At 44.0% G+C, this 17949-nt stretch overlaps 1 protein-coding gene across 9 annotated transcripts in view; it reads right to left on the bottom strand.

The window, feature by feature from the left end:
* LOC125881953 (receptor-type tyrosine-protein phosphatase mu-like) overlaps positions 1–17949 on the bottom strand; it is a 202425-nt gene that overhangs the window by 70498 nt on the left and 113978 nt on the right. For all 9 annotated transcript variants that reach the window (XM_049565455.1, XM_049565447.1, XM_049565451.1 and 6 more), the window contains exons 15-17: positions 12636–12817; positions 11433–11527; positions 6574–6610 (exon numbers count right to left, since the gene is read on the bottom strand). In XM_049565455.1, coding sequence (XP_049421412.1) covers positions 6574–6610; positions 11433–11527; positions 12636–12817 — 314 coding nt within the window. The remainder of the gene's footprint in view (positions 1–6573; positions 6611–11432; positions 11528–12635; positions 12818–17949) is intronic.

The following is a 17949-nucleotide window of genomic DNA, read 5'->3' as shown; positions in this document are numbered from 1 at the left end:
AGGAAACTATTCACTTTATTATCACGTCCAACACAGAGAGACGTCAACTCTCACATTTAGTATTTGGTATTTTTGCTTATTGTGATGTCATTTCCAGGAGTATCTCTAAATACTTAATATTCCTGAAACCTGTGCAGCCTGAGCTAAAAGTATATGATACTCAATGAACTGTATTGAAATAAATAATAATACAATAAATTGACATTTGATTTATATGATTTAACAAAATGCACAAAATATTTTGATGCAAAAGATTTTTAAATGTAGAGATATCAGAGCAGAGTGAAAAGGCGTCCATTTGCTCCTCTGGCACCATCGCGCATTTCTGCAACCACACGACATGTAACGCAGTGATGTCATCATGGGTGTGCAACGTGATGACACCGAAGGCAAGAGCCCGACGTAAGAGTTCCAGCTGTTATCTTTTTATTTTAAATCTATATATATACATACATACAGGATTACTATCCCCTGCAGCCATGACAGGAAAATTCCGAAGGAAATTCCAGCTTAATTCCGGCCAAATATAACAGTGAGGTGATGACGGGAAAGACGAGGAAGAAATGTTCTCCATATTACGATTCTTACTTTAGATCTTTTTAAACAGAATCATACAAACAAAGGTTTGTTTTGAAAGGGTTAATTTTCTTTCATTCAATTAATCGATTAATCAACTACTTGTTGCAGCCCCGCAGTGTTTACAGTCATAAAGATGTTTTGTATGATTACAGCTGTTAAACTGATCCTTCATCTATTTAAGTCTTTAAATAAAATAAAAACGCTGAACGTGAAACGCTGTGATGGGTTTCTCTGTGTGTTCATTTGAGTCAGAACGGTGACCTTTAACCCTGCATACATGAACTGTGATTACGTGTTCAAACTGTACGAATATTTTTATTTTGAGGTTTGAAATGTTCCTGTCAGGAGAGCGGAGCGCTGTCCAGATACAGAAACAGACCTGAAAGAGAAGCTCGTTAAGCAGCTGATCAATCAATCAATCAATCATCAGACATTAGTAATCAAACAGGCAGAGAGGACAGCAGTTCAGAGAGAGGAGGAGGAGTTCATCAGCATCAGTCCACCAATCAGCAGCTGACGACAGCGAGTTCACCGTCCAGTTCATAACAACGTCTGTAAGAAGGCGTAGTTATCGTCACCATGAGAACAGAGGGCGATGTCTGCACTATCGATCACACAGTGTCCTGTCCTGAGACACTGTGGGGACGTCCACTCATTTCATCCTGCATCTTCTAACGTGTTTGGATCTCTGATACCACAGAAGAAGAATGTTTGTAATAAATGTCCATCGACTGACCTTCACTAAAAACACCTGACTTAAAGTATTGGATGAATACTTATATACGAGTAGATATGTTAATATGTTTATTCATTGATTTCCTGGAACTGTTTATTCTGTTAAGGGTCATTGAAGTGTGGAGCCTATCCCACGCTGACACTGGGTGAGAGGCAGGGTTCACCCTGGACAGGTCACCAGACTATCACAGGACTGACACATAGAGACAGACAACCATTCACACTCACATTCACACCTACGGACAATTTAGAGTCACCAATTAACCTGCATGTCTTTGGACTGTGGGAGGAAGCTGGAGCACCTGGAGGAAACCCATGCTGACACAGGGAGAACATGTCAGAGCACCTGGAAGAAACCCACGCTGACACAGGGAGAACATGTCAGAGCACCTGGAGGAAACCCACGCTGACACAGGGAGAACATGTCAGAGCACCTGGAGGAAACCCACGCTGACACAGGGAGAACATGTCAGAGCACCCAGAGGAAACCCACGCTGACACAGGGAGAACATGTCAGAGCACCTGGAGGAAACCCACGCTGACACAGGGAGAACATGTCAGAGAACCCAGAGGAAACCCACGCTGACACAGGGAGAACATGTCAGAGCACCTGGAGGAAACCCACGCTGACACAGGGAGAACATGTCAGAGCACCTGGAGGAAACCCACGCTGACACTGGGAGAACATGTCAGAGCACCTGGAGGAAACCCACGCTGACACAGGAAGAACATGTCAGAGAACCCAGAGGAAACTCACACTGACACGGGGAGAACATGTAAGAGCACCTGGAGGAAACCCACGCTGACACAGGGAGAACATGTCCGAGCACCTGAAGGAAACCGAAACCCACACTGACACAGGGAGAACATGTCAGAGCACCTGGAGGAAACCCATGCTGACACGGGGAGAACATGTGGGAGCACCTGGAGGAAACCCACGCTGACACAGGGAGAACATGTCAGAGCACCTGGAGAAAACCCATGCTGACACGGGGAGAACATGTCAGCACCTGGAAGAAACCCACGCTGACATGGGGAGAGCATGTCAGAGCACCTGGAGGAAACCCACGCTGACACGGGGAGAACATGTCAGAGCACCTGGAGGAAACCCACGCTGACACAGGGAGAACATGTCCGAGCACCTGAAGGAAACCGAAACCCACTCTGACACAGGGAGAACATGTCAGAGCACCTGGAGGAAACCCACGCTGACACAGGGAGAACATGTCAGAGCACCTAGAGGAAACCCACGCTGACACGGGGAGAACATGTGGGAGCACCTGGAGGAAACCCACACTGACACAGGGAGAACATGTAAGAGCACCTGGAGGAAACCCACGCTGACACAAGGAGAACTTGTCTGAGCACCTGGAGGAAACCCACGCTGACACAGGGAGAACATGTCAGAGCACCTGGAGGAAACCCACGCTGACACAGGGAGAACATGTGGGAGCACCTGGAGGAAACCCACGCTGACACTGGGAGAACATGTCAGAGCACCTGGAGGAAACCCACGCTGACACAGGGAGAACATGTCAGAGCACCTGGAGGAAACCCACGCTGACACAGGGAGAACACTAACACTAACTAAGTAATTAATTCTGCACCTTCCCCTGGAACCGGCTCTGTTCCAGTTCCCGCACCTGATTGTGAACTGTTGATACTCCTTTTCCACCAAACCAGCTCTGGTTCTTGAACTGGTTCCATTCAGGACTGTTGGAACCTTGGTTCTATCTAGAGAACTGGCCCATGTTTCCACCAGCTTTAATCAGAATGTGTCGTCAACGGAGGGCACTGCACAAACAGAAGTTAACATTCGTAGCAATATGGCGGTCGCATGCTCGATCACAACTATTCAGGTTAAAGATGGTGGAAACGTGGGCCAGCAACAGTCCTGAATGGAACCAGTTCAAGAACCAGAGCTCATTTGGTAGAAAAGGTCTCGGTACACACTGTGTGATTCTGGTCTGTCCCAGACTGAAGATGACCAGCGGTAAAGAAAGGTGGCGATATCTTTGGTTGTGGATCTAACACGGTGGTCCTACGTCACACAGTCAGAGACGTTCAAGGATGGTCGTTGTCATGGTCTGTGATCAAAGACAGCCTGGAATCAAACTCTGATAGTGTGATGCTGTCACCACTTACGTCTACTGACCAACCAATAGAGATGCAGCATGAAATGAGCCAATCAAACAGACAGATAGCAGCTAAAGCTAAAGCGCTAAAAGAAATGTGAGGAAAACCTTGTGAAGCATTGTGATGTGTCCTCCAGCTCTGACCATGATCGCCTCAAGAAGGACGAAGCATGGAAGGAAATACAGGCAGAGCTACAGCTGTCAGGTGAGACACCTGCAGCAAGGTAACACACACACACACACACACACACACACACACACACACACACGATGTAGTATATTGTGACCACTATACTTTAGATTATTGTAGGATATTTTCATCATACTTTTCTGACATTAAATTAATATTGTTTTCAAACATTTTATTAACTTATTTTCAGATATTTCATAACTGTTTTTTTGTTATTTTATTAGTATATTTTTCTGTTTTTAAACTTTTATTTCCAGACAATTTATTAATATTTTTCAGACATTTTTTATATCTTTGGGACATTTTAGAAACATCTTTTGGCCATTTTTTAAAAATATGTTTCAATTCAATTTTATTGACATTTTTCCCCAACATTATAATATTTCCATTTCATCAACATTTTTTCAGACATTTGATTATAATTTTTTTCAGACATCAAAAAGTTATTTTTGGCATTTCAATTACATTTTTTCCCTGAGATTTTAATAACATACTTTGCACACATTATCAACATTTTCCACCCACTTCACACATATTTTTGGACATATTATATTTTTTTCAAATGATAATAATAATTGTATCAATATTATTCATGTTCCCCTCTATGTTGTGCTTCACAGTTGAAGTAATAACCATGCGGCATCACTCAGTGTATGAAGCTGTTCCATCGTAGCCTGTGATTCAGTCGGTGCCGTCATCGTACAGTCTGCTGACATCACACCTGGTGTCGTACCAGAGTTTATCAGATCCATGTGGCACAGCGGCACTAAACTTATCAGACTGATCAGATGTCACAGTTTATTGAAGGATTAACAGAAGAGCCTCCGCCGGCTGACAGGTTACAACCCAGAACCCTCTGTCTGCCAGGTGATGGTGCTAACCTGTTTTTTTGTTTGTTGTTCTAAGACTCCTCAAAAATAAAGTGAAAAGATTTCTGTTAAAAGAGCACAAGAGAATTATCTGTCCTATTCTGTGGGTCCGTCTAACAGCACAGGTGATGTCGTCTAACAGCACAGGTGTCAGCTCTCTTAGAGGTGTGGTATCAAATTAGAAACTCAGAACGTAAGTGTTAATAAGACAGTGTTAGTGTTAGAGCATTCAGATAACTGTGTGTGTGTGTGTGTGTGTGTGTGTGTTTCAGAATAAAATCCAAATCACTGTTTCCTTTGTGTGAAACTGTTCAGTTAACATTCAGCAGACGTTCAGCTCTCCTTTACATTCACATCAGCTCTGCTCACTGTTAGCGCTGCAAGGCACCGTGGGTACTCTGAAACAGAGGAGGAGGAGGAGAAGTACACCCCCCCCCCCCCCACCCCCCGGGAGATGTGGTTGGCTGCTGCAGCATGACTGACAGGTGTCGGGGGACCAGCGGAGCCAATCAGCATCTGGTGTCGTGTTAGCCACCAGGACTCTGCTCCAATAAAAGCTGATTAAAGTCACAACAGTCAATTACTGAGTGTGTGTGTGTGTGTGTGTGTGTGTGTGTGTGTGTGAGTGTGAGTGTGTGTGTGAGATAAGCCTGGATGTTCATCAGGGGAGATAAACCGTGTTTTTAGCTTGTTTAGCTGCACTGCTCAACAGCTCTCTGGACACCCATACAGTCACAGTCATTAGCCTTGTGTTAGCCTGGCGTTAGCGTAGCATAGAGTTCAGCGTGTGCTTTATTTGTTTGGTGGGTCCGTCTGTCTGCAGAGGACATCAGGACATACAGATAGAGTGAAGGACAGATGTCAGGGCCGAGCAGCCATCTGTGAGCCATTATACTTCTGGATGGGACCAGTGTGCTAACTGTTAGCCTAGCATTCCAATGGCTAACTGCCATCTGTGTCTCATTACACAGAATGGACTGGCCTCTGCCTGGCTAGCTAGAGGCTAATTTAGCATTTCAATCCAGTCCAGCAGTCAGCAGAGTCCAACAGAAACTGGGTCTGAGCAGCTAGTGATGCTAAACGCTAACAGTGCAAAACCAAACGTACCCTCCGCCTTTCAAAATAAAATATCACAGAGCATATTTGAAAATAAAACAGTGCCCAACCCGTCAAAATAAAACATATGTTTCAAAATAAAATTTCCTGTGAAAGTAAAACGTACTAAAACCTTTCAAATTGAAATGGAATAAAAAATGGAGTAATAAGAAACATCTTCCAAAATAAAAATGAAATTAATCTGATGAATAAAAACAAAACAATTGATTTAAAATTTAAAGTCTTCAAATGCTGGAAAAAATTATCCTAAAGATTTAAATAATCACTGCAGGTGAACAGGAAAACTTCACCAGAGGTTTACTTACATTAAGACTATTATTATTAATTATTTTGTATTACAATGTTTTGAAATTTTATGTTTAAATAATTCAGTGTGGCGTTATTTAGTTAAATATGAACATTTTGAATAAAGTCCCAGAACTAAAATCTGAACTAAAATAAACCTCAGTGTCCATTTTGGATGTTTTCTTCTCATGAGTCTGAAAAGAAACGAGTTGTTGAAGCAAAATCTAAAAATTAAACAGTGCATGAAAAACTAAGTTCTGACCTGAGCTGTCATATATCAAAATAAAAAATGACTGAAACATTTGACAATAAACTGAATCACAACATTTCTTAACATTAATTTGCAGGTGGTCGTGGTTGGTCAGTGTGCGGTAAGACAAACAAATATTCAAATATGGTCTTTAACTCATACTGACTATTTAAAGGTGTTTCAAATATGTTTTGCTGCGCCCGTCGACGGCAGCACATCATCTCCTGTGTCTGTCGGCTCATCACAGCAGGATCATCAGACACAGTGGACCGCAGAATTTAAATATATAACTTTAAATGTTACTGTTAAATATGTTGTTAGCATGACATCACACCTTTCAAAGCAAAATGGAACAGAGCACCGATCCTGCCTTTTTAAACCTTTCAAAATAAAATGCATACCACGTGTCCTTACCTTTGGTCGCCACCCGCACACAGTCGATCTTTGTTTCCTGTTGGAGAGAGAGGCAAATTAGTTTCCTGTCAACACAAATGCCGACATATTAGCTGTCAAGTCTGGCAACTTTCTCTAGAAATACACACACACACACACACACACACACACTCACACTCACAGATGCAAGGTGTAAACAGAGCGGACAGAAGGCGAATGGCTGTGGATCAGTGCTTGTGCTGGCATTTAACAACACACACACACACACACACACACACACACACACACAGGTTGTGGTGAGAGGAGAGAACATCTTGTGTCTTTCTGGTTTTAACAAACAGACGACAAATTAACCACAAGAGCTCATGAATATTCACACTCACTCACACACACACACCAACACACACACACACACACACACACACACACACACACACCTTCCTGTACTTCTGTCTTTGTGGGGATCCTGACTGACACACTGTACTCCTGAGCCCCGTACCCAAACCTTAACCATCACAGCTAAAAGCCTCACCCTGAACCCAGGTGGGTTTTAACTCTGCTTAGTTTTATAAACTTAAACGTTATTAATTTTCTCTCCTGAGTTTACCCAGCTGGTTAAACCTCTGATTAAACCTGAACTATAAAGATGAGTCTGAAGCAGGATTTTTATTTCTGCATCAATCAATACCTTAACCTACGCTGTATCCTGACGTGCACCTCCCCAGAAATGTAACCACACGTCACAGTAACGCAGACCTCCTGTCAAGCCCCTTTTACACTGCCAGATTTTCTGTGAATGTTGGGCCGTTTTGCCAGTTGATCCAAGGCGCCTAATTTTCCACCTCATAGGGTAGACATATTGGTGGAACCTTTTTGATGACGCCACACGTGCGACCCACTGGCAGTGGATAAACAGGAAACAGCTGATAGCAGGAATTAGCGAGCAGCTAGTAGCAAGAGGGAAACACAAACCTGACAGACATTGTAAAGATGAGCAACTGGGGAGACAAGGAATTGTGCGCCCTCCTTGTCCTCGCAAACGAAGAGGCCATTAACCGTCAGATGACAGGGACGGTGAAGAACGGGCCGACTTACGAGAGAATCGCCGAAGGACTGACCAGCCGCGGCTTCCCTCCCACGTCACTGTTTACGTCACACGCTGAGCTACACGTTTTGTTACTTGCTCACGCCCCCCATTGCCCCGAAAAAGGCACATTCTGTATAAACAAAAGTAGGTAGGCGGCATTTTGCTGCACTCCCCGATTTTGTTTTTATACCGCCAATGCTGAAAAAAGACTGGTTGGGCTTTCCTGCAAATTTGCACAACTCCTGTCTAAACAGGGCTACTGTCTCTGTACGCTGAAACCATTTCCCTCAGTGGAAACAAAACTTTGATTTACTTTAATTTCACAGATAAGACACAATAAATTGTGAAGACAATAAAGACTGACACAAACACACCAATGCACAAGTATAATTGCTAACAATGGCATAGGCAGCTTGTGTAGGCTCTGCATAGAGCTGATGCACAGTTATGAATCCATCTTTCACCCTCAAAATGGCCTCTGAAGAACTGAGGACCGGCCTAAAAGTCCATACTTTACAAAATGTCCTCACTCTGTTAGTAAAAAATGTATGCCTGTCCCCACTATGTAGCAAGTACGAGCACTCACATACACACATGCACACACATGCAGCGGCGTGTCTCTGCGGTGTGGCGACAGTAAAAAGCACTACGATTGCTGCATTATTCAATACACACACACCAATTAAACCTCCCGGCGTCAATAATTAACACACAACACAATCTAATCTGTGTGTGTGTGTGTGTGTGTGTGTGTACCAGTGAACAATTATCTTTTCTCACACACACACACACACACACACACACACACACACACACACACACACACGCAGATCCCCAGTGCAGCCCATTAGTGTCACTGGTCAGGCTGCTGGAACTGTCTGGTCTCCCATTAAACTGTGAGTGTGACCTCTGTCTCCGTTTCACTTCTCTGAGTTTTATGACACAAAGAACAAAAAGAAACCACAGTGAGGAGAGCTGAGAGCAAAGTGTCGGACAGAAGAGAATAATGTGGAACCTTTGTTAGAACACTGTGTGCTGTCACACATCCAGCTCTGCTGCACACTCTGATTGGACGCCCTGACAGCCGCCACTCCGCTCAAGATCCAGCTCCTGTTTCACGCTCGCCACTTTTACGTTCACATTGATATTTTTATATTTCATATATTATTTGGACAGTTTTCTTCAATTTGACAGTTTTTGTTTGGCAGCGACGGCAGCCTGTTAATTCATTAATTATTAAAAAAACTGATCAGTATCAAGAAATGACAAGAAAAGCTTTTTCTTACAAGATGAAAATATCTTGTAAAAACGCCCTGTCATTTGTCACGATGTGTGTGATGTCATCAGGTTATTCTTGTCCTATTATTATAACGATTATTTCAGACACTGTGTCTGTTCATGCTCCAGCTGAGCTGTTACTGTAGTTACGTTAAAAGTGTCATCATGTTCATTTTTACTCTGTGTGCTAACGTCCCTACAGGAAATATCTAAAAGGCTGGGCTGTTGTTGTCAATCAATCAATCAATCAATCAATCAATCAATCAATTTTATTTATAAAGCCCAATATCACAAATCACAATTTGCCTCACAGGGCTTTACAGCATACGACATCCCTCTGTCCTTATGACCCTCACAGCTGATCAGGAAAAACTCCCCAAAAAAACCTTTAACGGGGAAAAAACGGTAGAAACCTCAGGAAGAGCAACTGAGGAGGGATCCTTCTTCCGGGACGGAAGTCCTAACGTTTCCATGGCAGCAGATCACTCTGTGTTCCTATTGGTCAAAGTGATGGCTGTGACGGAGAAAATAAAACATGCTAGACTTTCTGTCGGGACGTCGTGAGGCGTCTTAGACATGGCGTCGGTTGTCGTCTACTATGACACACTACATGAGATGAAGCGATGGATTATGATGTACAACACTCGTTCACGATCCATGCCGACACCGTGCGTCACTGCGTCAGGCTGTAACCAGGCTGATATCTTGGAGCCTGACATAAAATACAACAGTAAAAAACAACAAACATGCCCATCGATATGTTTTGAAGGTGTCTGATCGTAATAATTCAGGAGAAATCTGTAAGGTAACTTTTATTTCTCTGAAAAACCTTTAATGTAAATTTCTGTAAATGTTTGTAAATCAGGATTTTTTCCCTTTAATTTTATGGGTTTTGTTTGGCAGCTGGCGCCGCTGTCAGTCATGTGACTGATTGGTTTTCAGCCGTTACTGAGAATCAGGACAAATCTACTAAAAACAGAACAAACAAAATAATATTAAAATTATAATGCAAAAGATTTTTAAATGTAGGAACACGAAGAAAACATCTGAGAACACTCCGTCAGTTATCCACTAGTAGAGAGATGATCATCTTTATGAGCCGAATGAAAATGCATTGTGACGGACTCATTGTTCATTCCTCTGATGTCACTGCGTGTTTTAGCACCGTATGTAATGTAGTGCAGTGACATCATGACGAATGAATGTTCTAGATATTACATATTCTATTTTAGATCGATAAATGTATCCAGGAATATGTAAACAACCATTACAGCCAAATGCTGTTGTTTGCACAACGCGTATGTCAATGTGATGGCGTGATGTCAGAAGCCTTCACTTCGTGCTGTAAAAGAATCAATGTTCTAGCCTGGTTCCAGACCATAGACCCCGCCCACTCAACTGAGTAGGCTTGCATCTCTGGTCTGGCATACTGCAATGAATTTGCGATTTATCTCGTCCAAACGATGGACGGACCAATGAACGCCGGGGGTGGGGGCGGGTCTAGCGATTAGCCAATCAGCGCCACGCTGATGTCAAGCTGTACACCGGTGGGTAACTGGTGAGCAACAATGGCGACCACTACAGATCCTACAGACCACATTAACGATGCTATCGAGGTATTTCGCCACTACTCGCGTTAATGGAGGACCAAATTAAGGAAGCTGCTAAACTGGATTTAACGGCAGCTGGGCGTCTATGTGCACGACGACGGAGACATTTTAAACGGGCAATGCTCGCTTGTTTTCGGCACCCCCGAGGCATGGATACTGGTGACGTCAGATTCTGGGTGAGTCGTTGATCTCTACTGATTGGTTAGGGAAAAAATCAAATTCCCTCCCCCTTGTAAATCGCCTTCAATGGAGGCGATGTCAGACTGAAGGTTCTGGGAGCTTCAGTCTGACACTCAGGCTATCAATGTTCTATCATGGCTCTTATTTTAGATCAATGTAAATGGGATCATAATAAAACAGATCTCCAGCTACCGTCTGCAGGACATCCTAATAACAGCCTCCAAATCTAAAACTAACAGAATGTTCTGACGACTCTGGGGCAAAAATGTAGAAGTGTTCCACTGTTCCCTATTTTATATCAAACGTCATGTTAGTGAACGTTAATCCGAGTCCGAGCATCTGCGTGTGATCTGGTATATTAGTGGAAAATTCATTTACATAAACTGTGTCAGCAGCTCAGCAGGAACAGAACTTCACGATCTCATCACGTTCTCTTCATGTTCTCATGTCAGTGTACAGGTGTGTCAGTGTACAGGTGTGTCAGTGTACAGGTGTCTCAGTGTACAGGTGTGTCAGTGTACAGGTGTGTCAGTGTACAGGTGTGTCTGTGTACAGGTGTGTCAGTGTACAGGTGTGTCATTGTACAGGTGTGTCAGTGTACAGGTGTGTCTGTGTACAGGTGTGTCAGTGTACAGGTGTGTCAGTGTACAGGTGTGTCTGTGTACAGGTGTGTCAGTGTACAGGTGTGTCATTGTACAGGTGTGTCTGTGTACTGGTGGACTGACCCCGTTAGCAGTGCTGACAGCCTGGTAGTAGATCCCATAACTCTTGTGAGGCAGCAGAGGAGCGTTCCAGTAACCGCTGTAGGTCCTGTTATCACCTGCATGTATACACAGGTAAAACAGGTGTGTGTGTGTTTTTTTTCTTTTCATTTTGAAACAACGTAAGTAGGTAAATAAGTAGGGAATTAAGAAAGTATGTAAGCATCAAGGTAAGAACATAAGTGAGCAAGTGAGTAAGTATGCATATAAGTATCAATGTAATTAAGTAGATCAGTACCTGACTAACAGAGTTACAGACAGACAGACTGAAGGTGCAGACACACCAAACTGACATCAAAGAACTAGCGGCGACAACTGTTGCGTCGTCTACGTCACCTCACGTCGCCCTGTGTCAGTTGCATTTGAACACACTACACGGACTACATCCGACGGCCAAGTAGCACGTACGTTCTGCGCCTGCGTGAGAGAGAGCGGAGTGAGAGAGTGGTACATCCTGTCAGCCGAGGGGTTTCCTATCTGTGCAGCCGAGCACCGCAGCACCTCCACGGACTATTACATCCAGACGGTCCCGGTATTTCCTCCGCAGGCTCCACTTCACTCAGCTGCCCGATAAACCCGCTGCTTCTTCCCACTTTAACCTGAATAACAAACCAGGGCTCGGTGCTCCGGTTGGATCCAAACGGAGAGCCGGGGCTAGCTCAGAGACTAGCGGAGGCTAACTGGCTGTGCTTCCCTCCGGTCATGCTGTGGCTAACGCTCCGCTAGCCGCTCCCAGCTAGCTCCGGTTTGTTATTCAGGTTAAAGTGGGAAGAAGCAGCAGGTCTGTGGGGCAGCTGAGTGAAGTGGAGCCTGAGGAGGAAGCACCGGTTAGCCCCGGTTTCACTAAAGGCAGATTCACTCGCTACAGGGGCAAGGGAATAAAACCTGAACAGCCAATCAGAGCGATCTCTCTCACCGACAAGCTCTGCCGCCGATTCAACAGGCTTAATCGTCCGAAAAGCGGCCGACGCCGAAGTGCCGACAGTGCAGAACAAACCGCAAAAACTAGGGCGACAGACGCTCTACCGACAGCCCGACTTTGGTCGACGGCTGACCGTCTGCTTGGTGTGTCAGGGCCTTGATAGACAGACAGACAAACTAACAGACAGACAGGCAGACAGACGGACAGACTGACAGACGGACTAGTGGTCAGAGTGGTTGACTGACCGACACAGAAGGGCATGGGGGCTCTCAGCTCACTCATTGGCAGCTCTGCACTGAAGTAATACTGAGAGTTGAGCAGCGTGGCATTCTGGAAGTGAATGGGCACCGGATAACAGCGCAGGATCTCTGCAGTACCTCTCCTCTGCCTGCGGGGGCGCTCCTCCTCCACCACCACCTGGTACTTACTGCAGACAGACAGACAGACAGACAGACGGACAGGTTGATGTGTGTTCCTGATCTGTGACATCATCAAAGGTCTGTCAGTTATCATTTTTTATTGGGGGACAAGGAGAGGTTTAAAGAGTCTAAGTACAGGTTTAGCAAGGCAGTGAGGAAAGCTAAACGGCTGTATGCTGAGAAACTACAACACCAATTCTCAGCCAATAACTCTGCTTCTGTCTGGAAGGGGCTCAGACAGATTACAAACTAAAAAACCTTACAGCTGAAGAAGTTCAACCTGCCAAAGACAATGATGGTGCACTTCTACTCTGCCATCATTGAGTCCATCGTCACCTCCTCCATCACCATCTGGTATGCTGCTGCCACTGCCAAGGACAAAAGCAGCGTATCACTCGCTCCGCCAAGAAGGTGATTGGCTGCAATCTGCCCTCCCTCCAAGACTTGTACGCCTCCAGGACTCTGAGGCATGCAGGAAAGACTGTGGCTGATCCCTCCCACCCTGGACACGCACTCTTTGAGACTCTCCCCTCTGGCAGGAGGCTGCGGTCCATCAGGACCAGAACCTCACGCCACAAAAACAGTTTCTTTCCATCTGCAGCTGGCCTCACCAACAAGACCAGGCACACCCACCTACTCTGCCCCCCCCACCCCCCCCTAACACACAGTCGCACATCATCTTGGTCATTCACCTGTCACACACTGCATTCTGTACTTTGCACAACTGTTATTTGAACAAAACCCTATTCATGTTTACAGCGTACATATCTTTTTATATTTTTTATATTATTATTATTGTTATTTGCATTCAGATTTTCTATTTAGTTGTTTACAGTATTTCCTTTTTATACTTAAGCTTCTAATCACTCTATATTTTATATTCTTTGTTATGTACAAATACACCAAGCCAAATTCCTTGTATGTGAAAATCTACTTGGCAATAAAACCGATTCTGATTTCAGCCAATCACTTCACAGTGGTGGGAGGAGTCAACATTTCACCTAGCTAGCTTTACTAGCGCTAACTAGTGTCTGCGTGTCAACTCCCTGATCATTACAGAATATAGTACCTTCAACCACGGCTCATTTTAAAAAGACCATGGCAGAAAGGTGTGTTCTGTGTTTAAATTCTAGCACAATTTACCAATAATAAATCATAGTTGTTTGTTTCTGGCTGCCAGAGTTAGCTAGCGCAGTTAGCATGCTTGCTAAGTTAGCTGAAAAGTCATCTATTTCCACTTCAAGATGTTGATCAAAAACGTTGCCATCTATTGGTGCTGTGTTGAGGGTTAATGTTAGAGTGGGTGGTCTGGTGGGACGAGTCAGTCTGTCTGTCCGGAGGGGCAAGAAACCACGTTCAAAAAAAATGACAGACTCCATGTCTCCACATCCAGGAGTGTGTGGACACTGGAGGAGAGCCGACAGACCCACCAACAGAGAGTCAGGACGCTTGTCTCATCAGTCCCCAGGGATTTCATGTCCCTGTCCTCAGGACAGGTGAATGTGCTCCTCCAGACCAGTTCAGCACTAATCCAAGTACCAACAGAAGGAGACGTTAAAGTGTAAACTTTTCAGCGAGCTAATGTTGCAGCCAGAAACCAACATGTATGATCCATCGTCTGTTTGATCATCTCTCAGTGCTCCTCCTAAAATGTTCCTATATCCTGTCATGATCCAGGATTCAGGAGCTGATCAGGAGACAGCGTTAGCTAATGAGCTGGTGCGCTAGGAAGTAGATAAGTTTTTGTGCTTTAAACGTTTTTACTGTAGCAATCTAAAATATGTTTTCATTACTCTGCATCTGAACAACATGAAACTGAGAGTCTGGTACTCGTGCACGTGCATGTGCATGTGCACATCTAAACTGGCATCTCTCCGGCTCTGCAGGAGGACGTTTTCTCTTAAGATTTGCTGTAAACTGCATCTTTTGGTTTGGAGGGCTGACAGTGTTGGATATTAGCGACTGGATTTCTAATCACATACAGGCCCGACACATAAAGCTGCTCTCCTCCTCTTCTCCTCCATCTGTTGGTTCATTATTCAGCTGCACAGAAAGGTCAGCTCTGCCTCTCCTCCATCACTCTTCCCTTCACTTTTATTAACTCTGGAACTTTATAACGCTCTGACATTAGACTGATAATTCACGTCTGTGCACGTATTAAATTCTGTTTGTGGCTAGAGGACATAAAGACACAACACGAAGGGAAAACGTCCCACGTGAAAAATCATCACTGTCTGTTTGTCAGCTGATCTGAATTCAAAATCAATTCCTGTTCTCCAGTGCTCTGTGAGAAGAAGAATCAGAGCTGTAAAGGACAGATAAATACCAGCTATCTGTCTGGATGACAGAGTAGAGGAGGAGTCTCATAAATCATGCTCATTACAATGGTGATTTACAGCTTCTGTGATGGTGCTTCAAGATGATTTCAGACTGCTGAGCAGAACTCAGACTGTTCACGATGTTATTGAACTCTGCAGACGTTACAAATTCCTGCAAAGCTCTATGGAAACTCTAAAGACTACGGAAACTGTAACCTTTTTCTATGGACATAAATAATCTACAGACTTTAATAAAAACTCTGCAGAAATGCTATTGACTCTACCCAGACTCAACAGACTCTACAGCGACTCTACGGACTCTTCAGGAACCCTACAGACTCTACAAGAACTATATGGACTGTAAAAGGACTCTACAAGAACTCCACTGACTCTTCAGGGACTCCACTGACGCTTCAGGAACTCTACGGACTCTTCAGGAACTCTACTGATTCCACAAGAACTCTACGGACCCCTCAGGAACTGTATGGACTCTACAACAACTCTACGGACCCTACAAGAACTCTACAGTCTCTACAGGAACTCTACAGACTCTACAGGAACTCTACAGACTCTACAAGGACTCTACAGACTCTTCAGGAACTCTATGGACCCTACAAGAACTCCACAGACCCTACAAGAACTCTACTGACTCTACAAGAACTCTACTGACTCTACAAGAACTCTAGTGACTCTAAAAGAACTCTACAGACCCTACAAGAACTCTACTGACTCTACAAGAACTCTACGAACCCTACAAGAACTCTACTGACTCTAAAAGAACTCTACGAACTCTACAAGAACTCTACTGACTCTAAAAGAACTCTACAAACTCTACAAGAACTCTACTGACTCTAAAAGAACTCTACAGACCCTACAAGAACTCTACTGACTCTACAAGAACTCTACGAACTCTACAAGAACTCTACTGACTCTAAAAGAACTCTATGAACTCTACAAGAACTCTACTGACTCTAAAAGAACTCTACAGACCCTACAAGAACTCTACTGACTCTACAAGAACTCTTCGAACTCTACAAGAACTCTACTGACTCTAAAAGAACTCTACAGACCCTACAAGAACTCTACTGACTCTACAAGAACTCTACGAACTCTACAAGAACTCTACTGACTCTAAAAGAACTCTACGAACTCTACAAGAACTCTACTGACTCTAAAAGAACTCTACAGACTCTAAAAGAACTCTACAGACTCTAAAAGAACTCTACAGACCCTACAAGAACTCTACTGACTCTACAAGAACTCTACGAACTCTACAAGAACTCTACTGACTCTAGAAGAACTCTACAGACTTTTCAGGAACTCTACGGACTCTTTAGGAACTCTACTGACTCTTCCGGAACTTTATGGACTCTACAAGAACTTTACGGACCCTACAAGAACTCTACTGACTCTTCCGGAACTTTATGGACTCTACAAGAACTCTACGGACCCTACAAGAACTCTACTGACTCTAACAGAACTCTACAGACCCTACAAGAACTCTACTGACTCTACAAGAACTCTACGAACTCTACAAGAACTCTACTGACTCTAAAAGAACTCTACGAACTCTACAAGAACTCTACTGACTCTAAAAGAACTCTACAGACCCTACAAGAACTCTACTGACTCTACAAGAAGTCTACGAACTCTACAAGAACTCTACTGACTCTAGAAGAACTCTACAGACTTTTCAGGAACTCTACGGACTTTTTAGGAACTCTACTGACTCTTCCGGAACTTTATGGACTCTACAAGAACTTTACGGACCCTACAAGAACTCTACTGACTCTTCCGGAACTTTATGGACTCTACAAGAACTCTACGGACCCTACAAGAACTCTACTGACTCTAACAGAACTCTACAGACCCTACAAGAACTCTACTGACTCTACAAGAACTCTACGAACCCTACAAGAACTCTACAGACCCTACAAGATCTCTACTGACTCTACAAGAACTCTACGAACCCTACAAAAACTCTTCTGACTCTAAAGGAACTGTACGGACTCTACAAGAACTATGGACTCCACAAGTACTCTACAGACTCCACAAGAACTCTACAGACTCTACAAGAACTACGGACTCCACAAGTACTCTACAGACTCCACAAGAACTCTACAGACTCCATAAGTACTCTACAGACTCTACAAGAATTCTACAGACTCTACAAGAACTCTACGAACTCTACAAGAACTACAGACTCCACAAGTACTCTACAGACTCCACAAGAACTCTACAGACTCTACAAGTACTCTACAGACTCCACAAGAACTCTACGAACTCTACAAGAACTACGGACTCCACAAGTACTCTACAGACTCCACAAGTACTCTACAGACTCCACAAGAACTCTACAGACTCTACAAGAACTACGGACTCCACAAGAACTCTACAGACTCCACAAGTACTCTACAGACTCCACAAGAACTCTACAGACTCTACAAGAACTACGGACTCCACAAGAACTCTATAGACTCTACAAGTACTCTACAGACTCTACAAGAACTCTACTGACTCTAAAAGAACTCTACAGACCCTACAAGAACTCTACTGACTCTACAAGAACTCTACGAACCCTACAAGAACTCCACTGACTCTAAAAGAACTCTACGAACTCTACAAGAACTCTACTGACTCTACAAGAACTCTACGAACTCTACAAGAACTCTACTGACTCTAAAAGAACTCTACAGACCCTACAAGAACTCTACTGACTCTACAAGAAGTCTACGAACTCTACAAGAACTCTACTGACTCTAGAAGAACTCTACAGACTTTTCAGGAACTCTACGGACTCTTTAGGAACTCTACTGACTCCT

This window comes from Epinephelus fuscoguttatus, linkage group LG21 (assembly GCF_011397635.1).
Source record: "Epinephelus fuscoguttatus linkage group LG21, E.fuscoguttatus.final_Chr_v1".
In the NCBI taxonomy this organism is placed as follows: Eukaryota; Metazoa; Chordata; class Actinopteri; order Perciformes; family Serranidae; genus Epinephelus; species Epinephelus fuscoguttatus.
The sequence above is the reverse complement of the archived record's forward strand: the minus strand, read 5'-3'. Positions and strand labels throughout refer to the sequence as shown.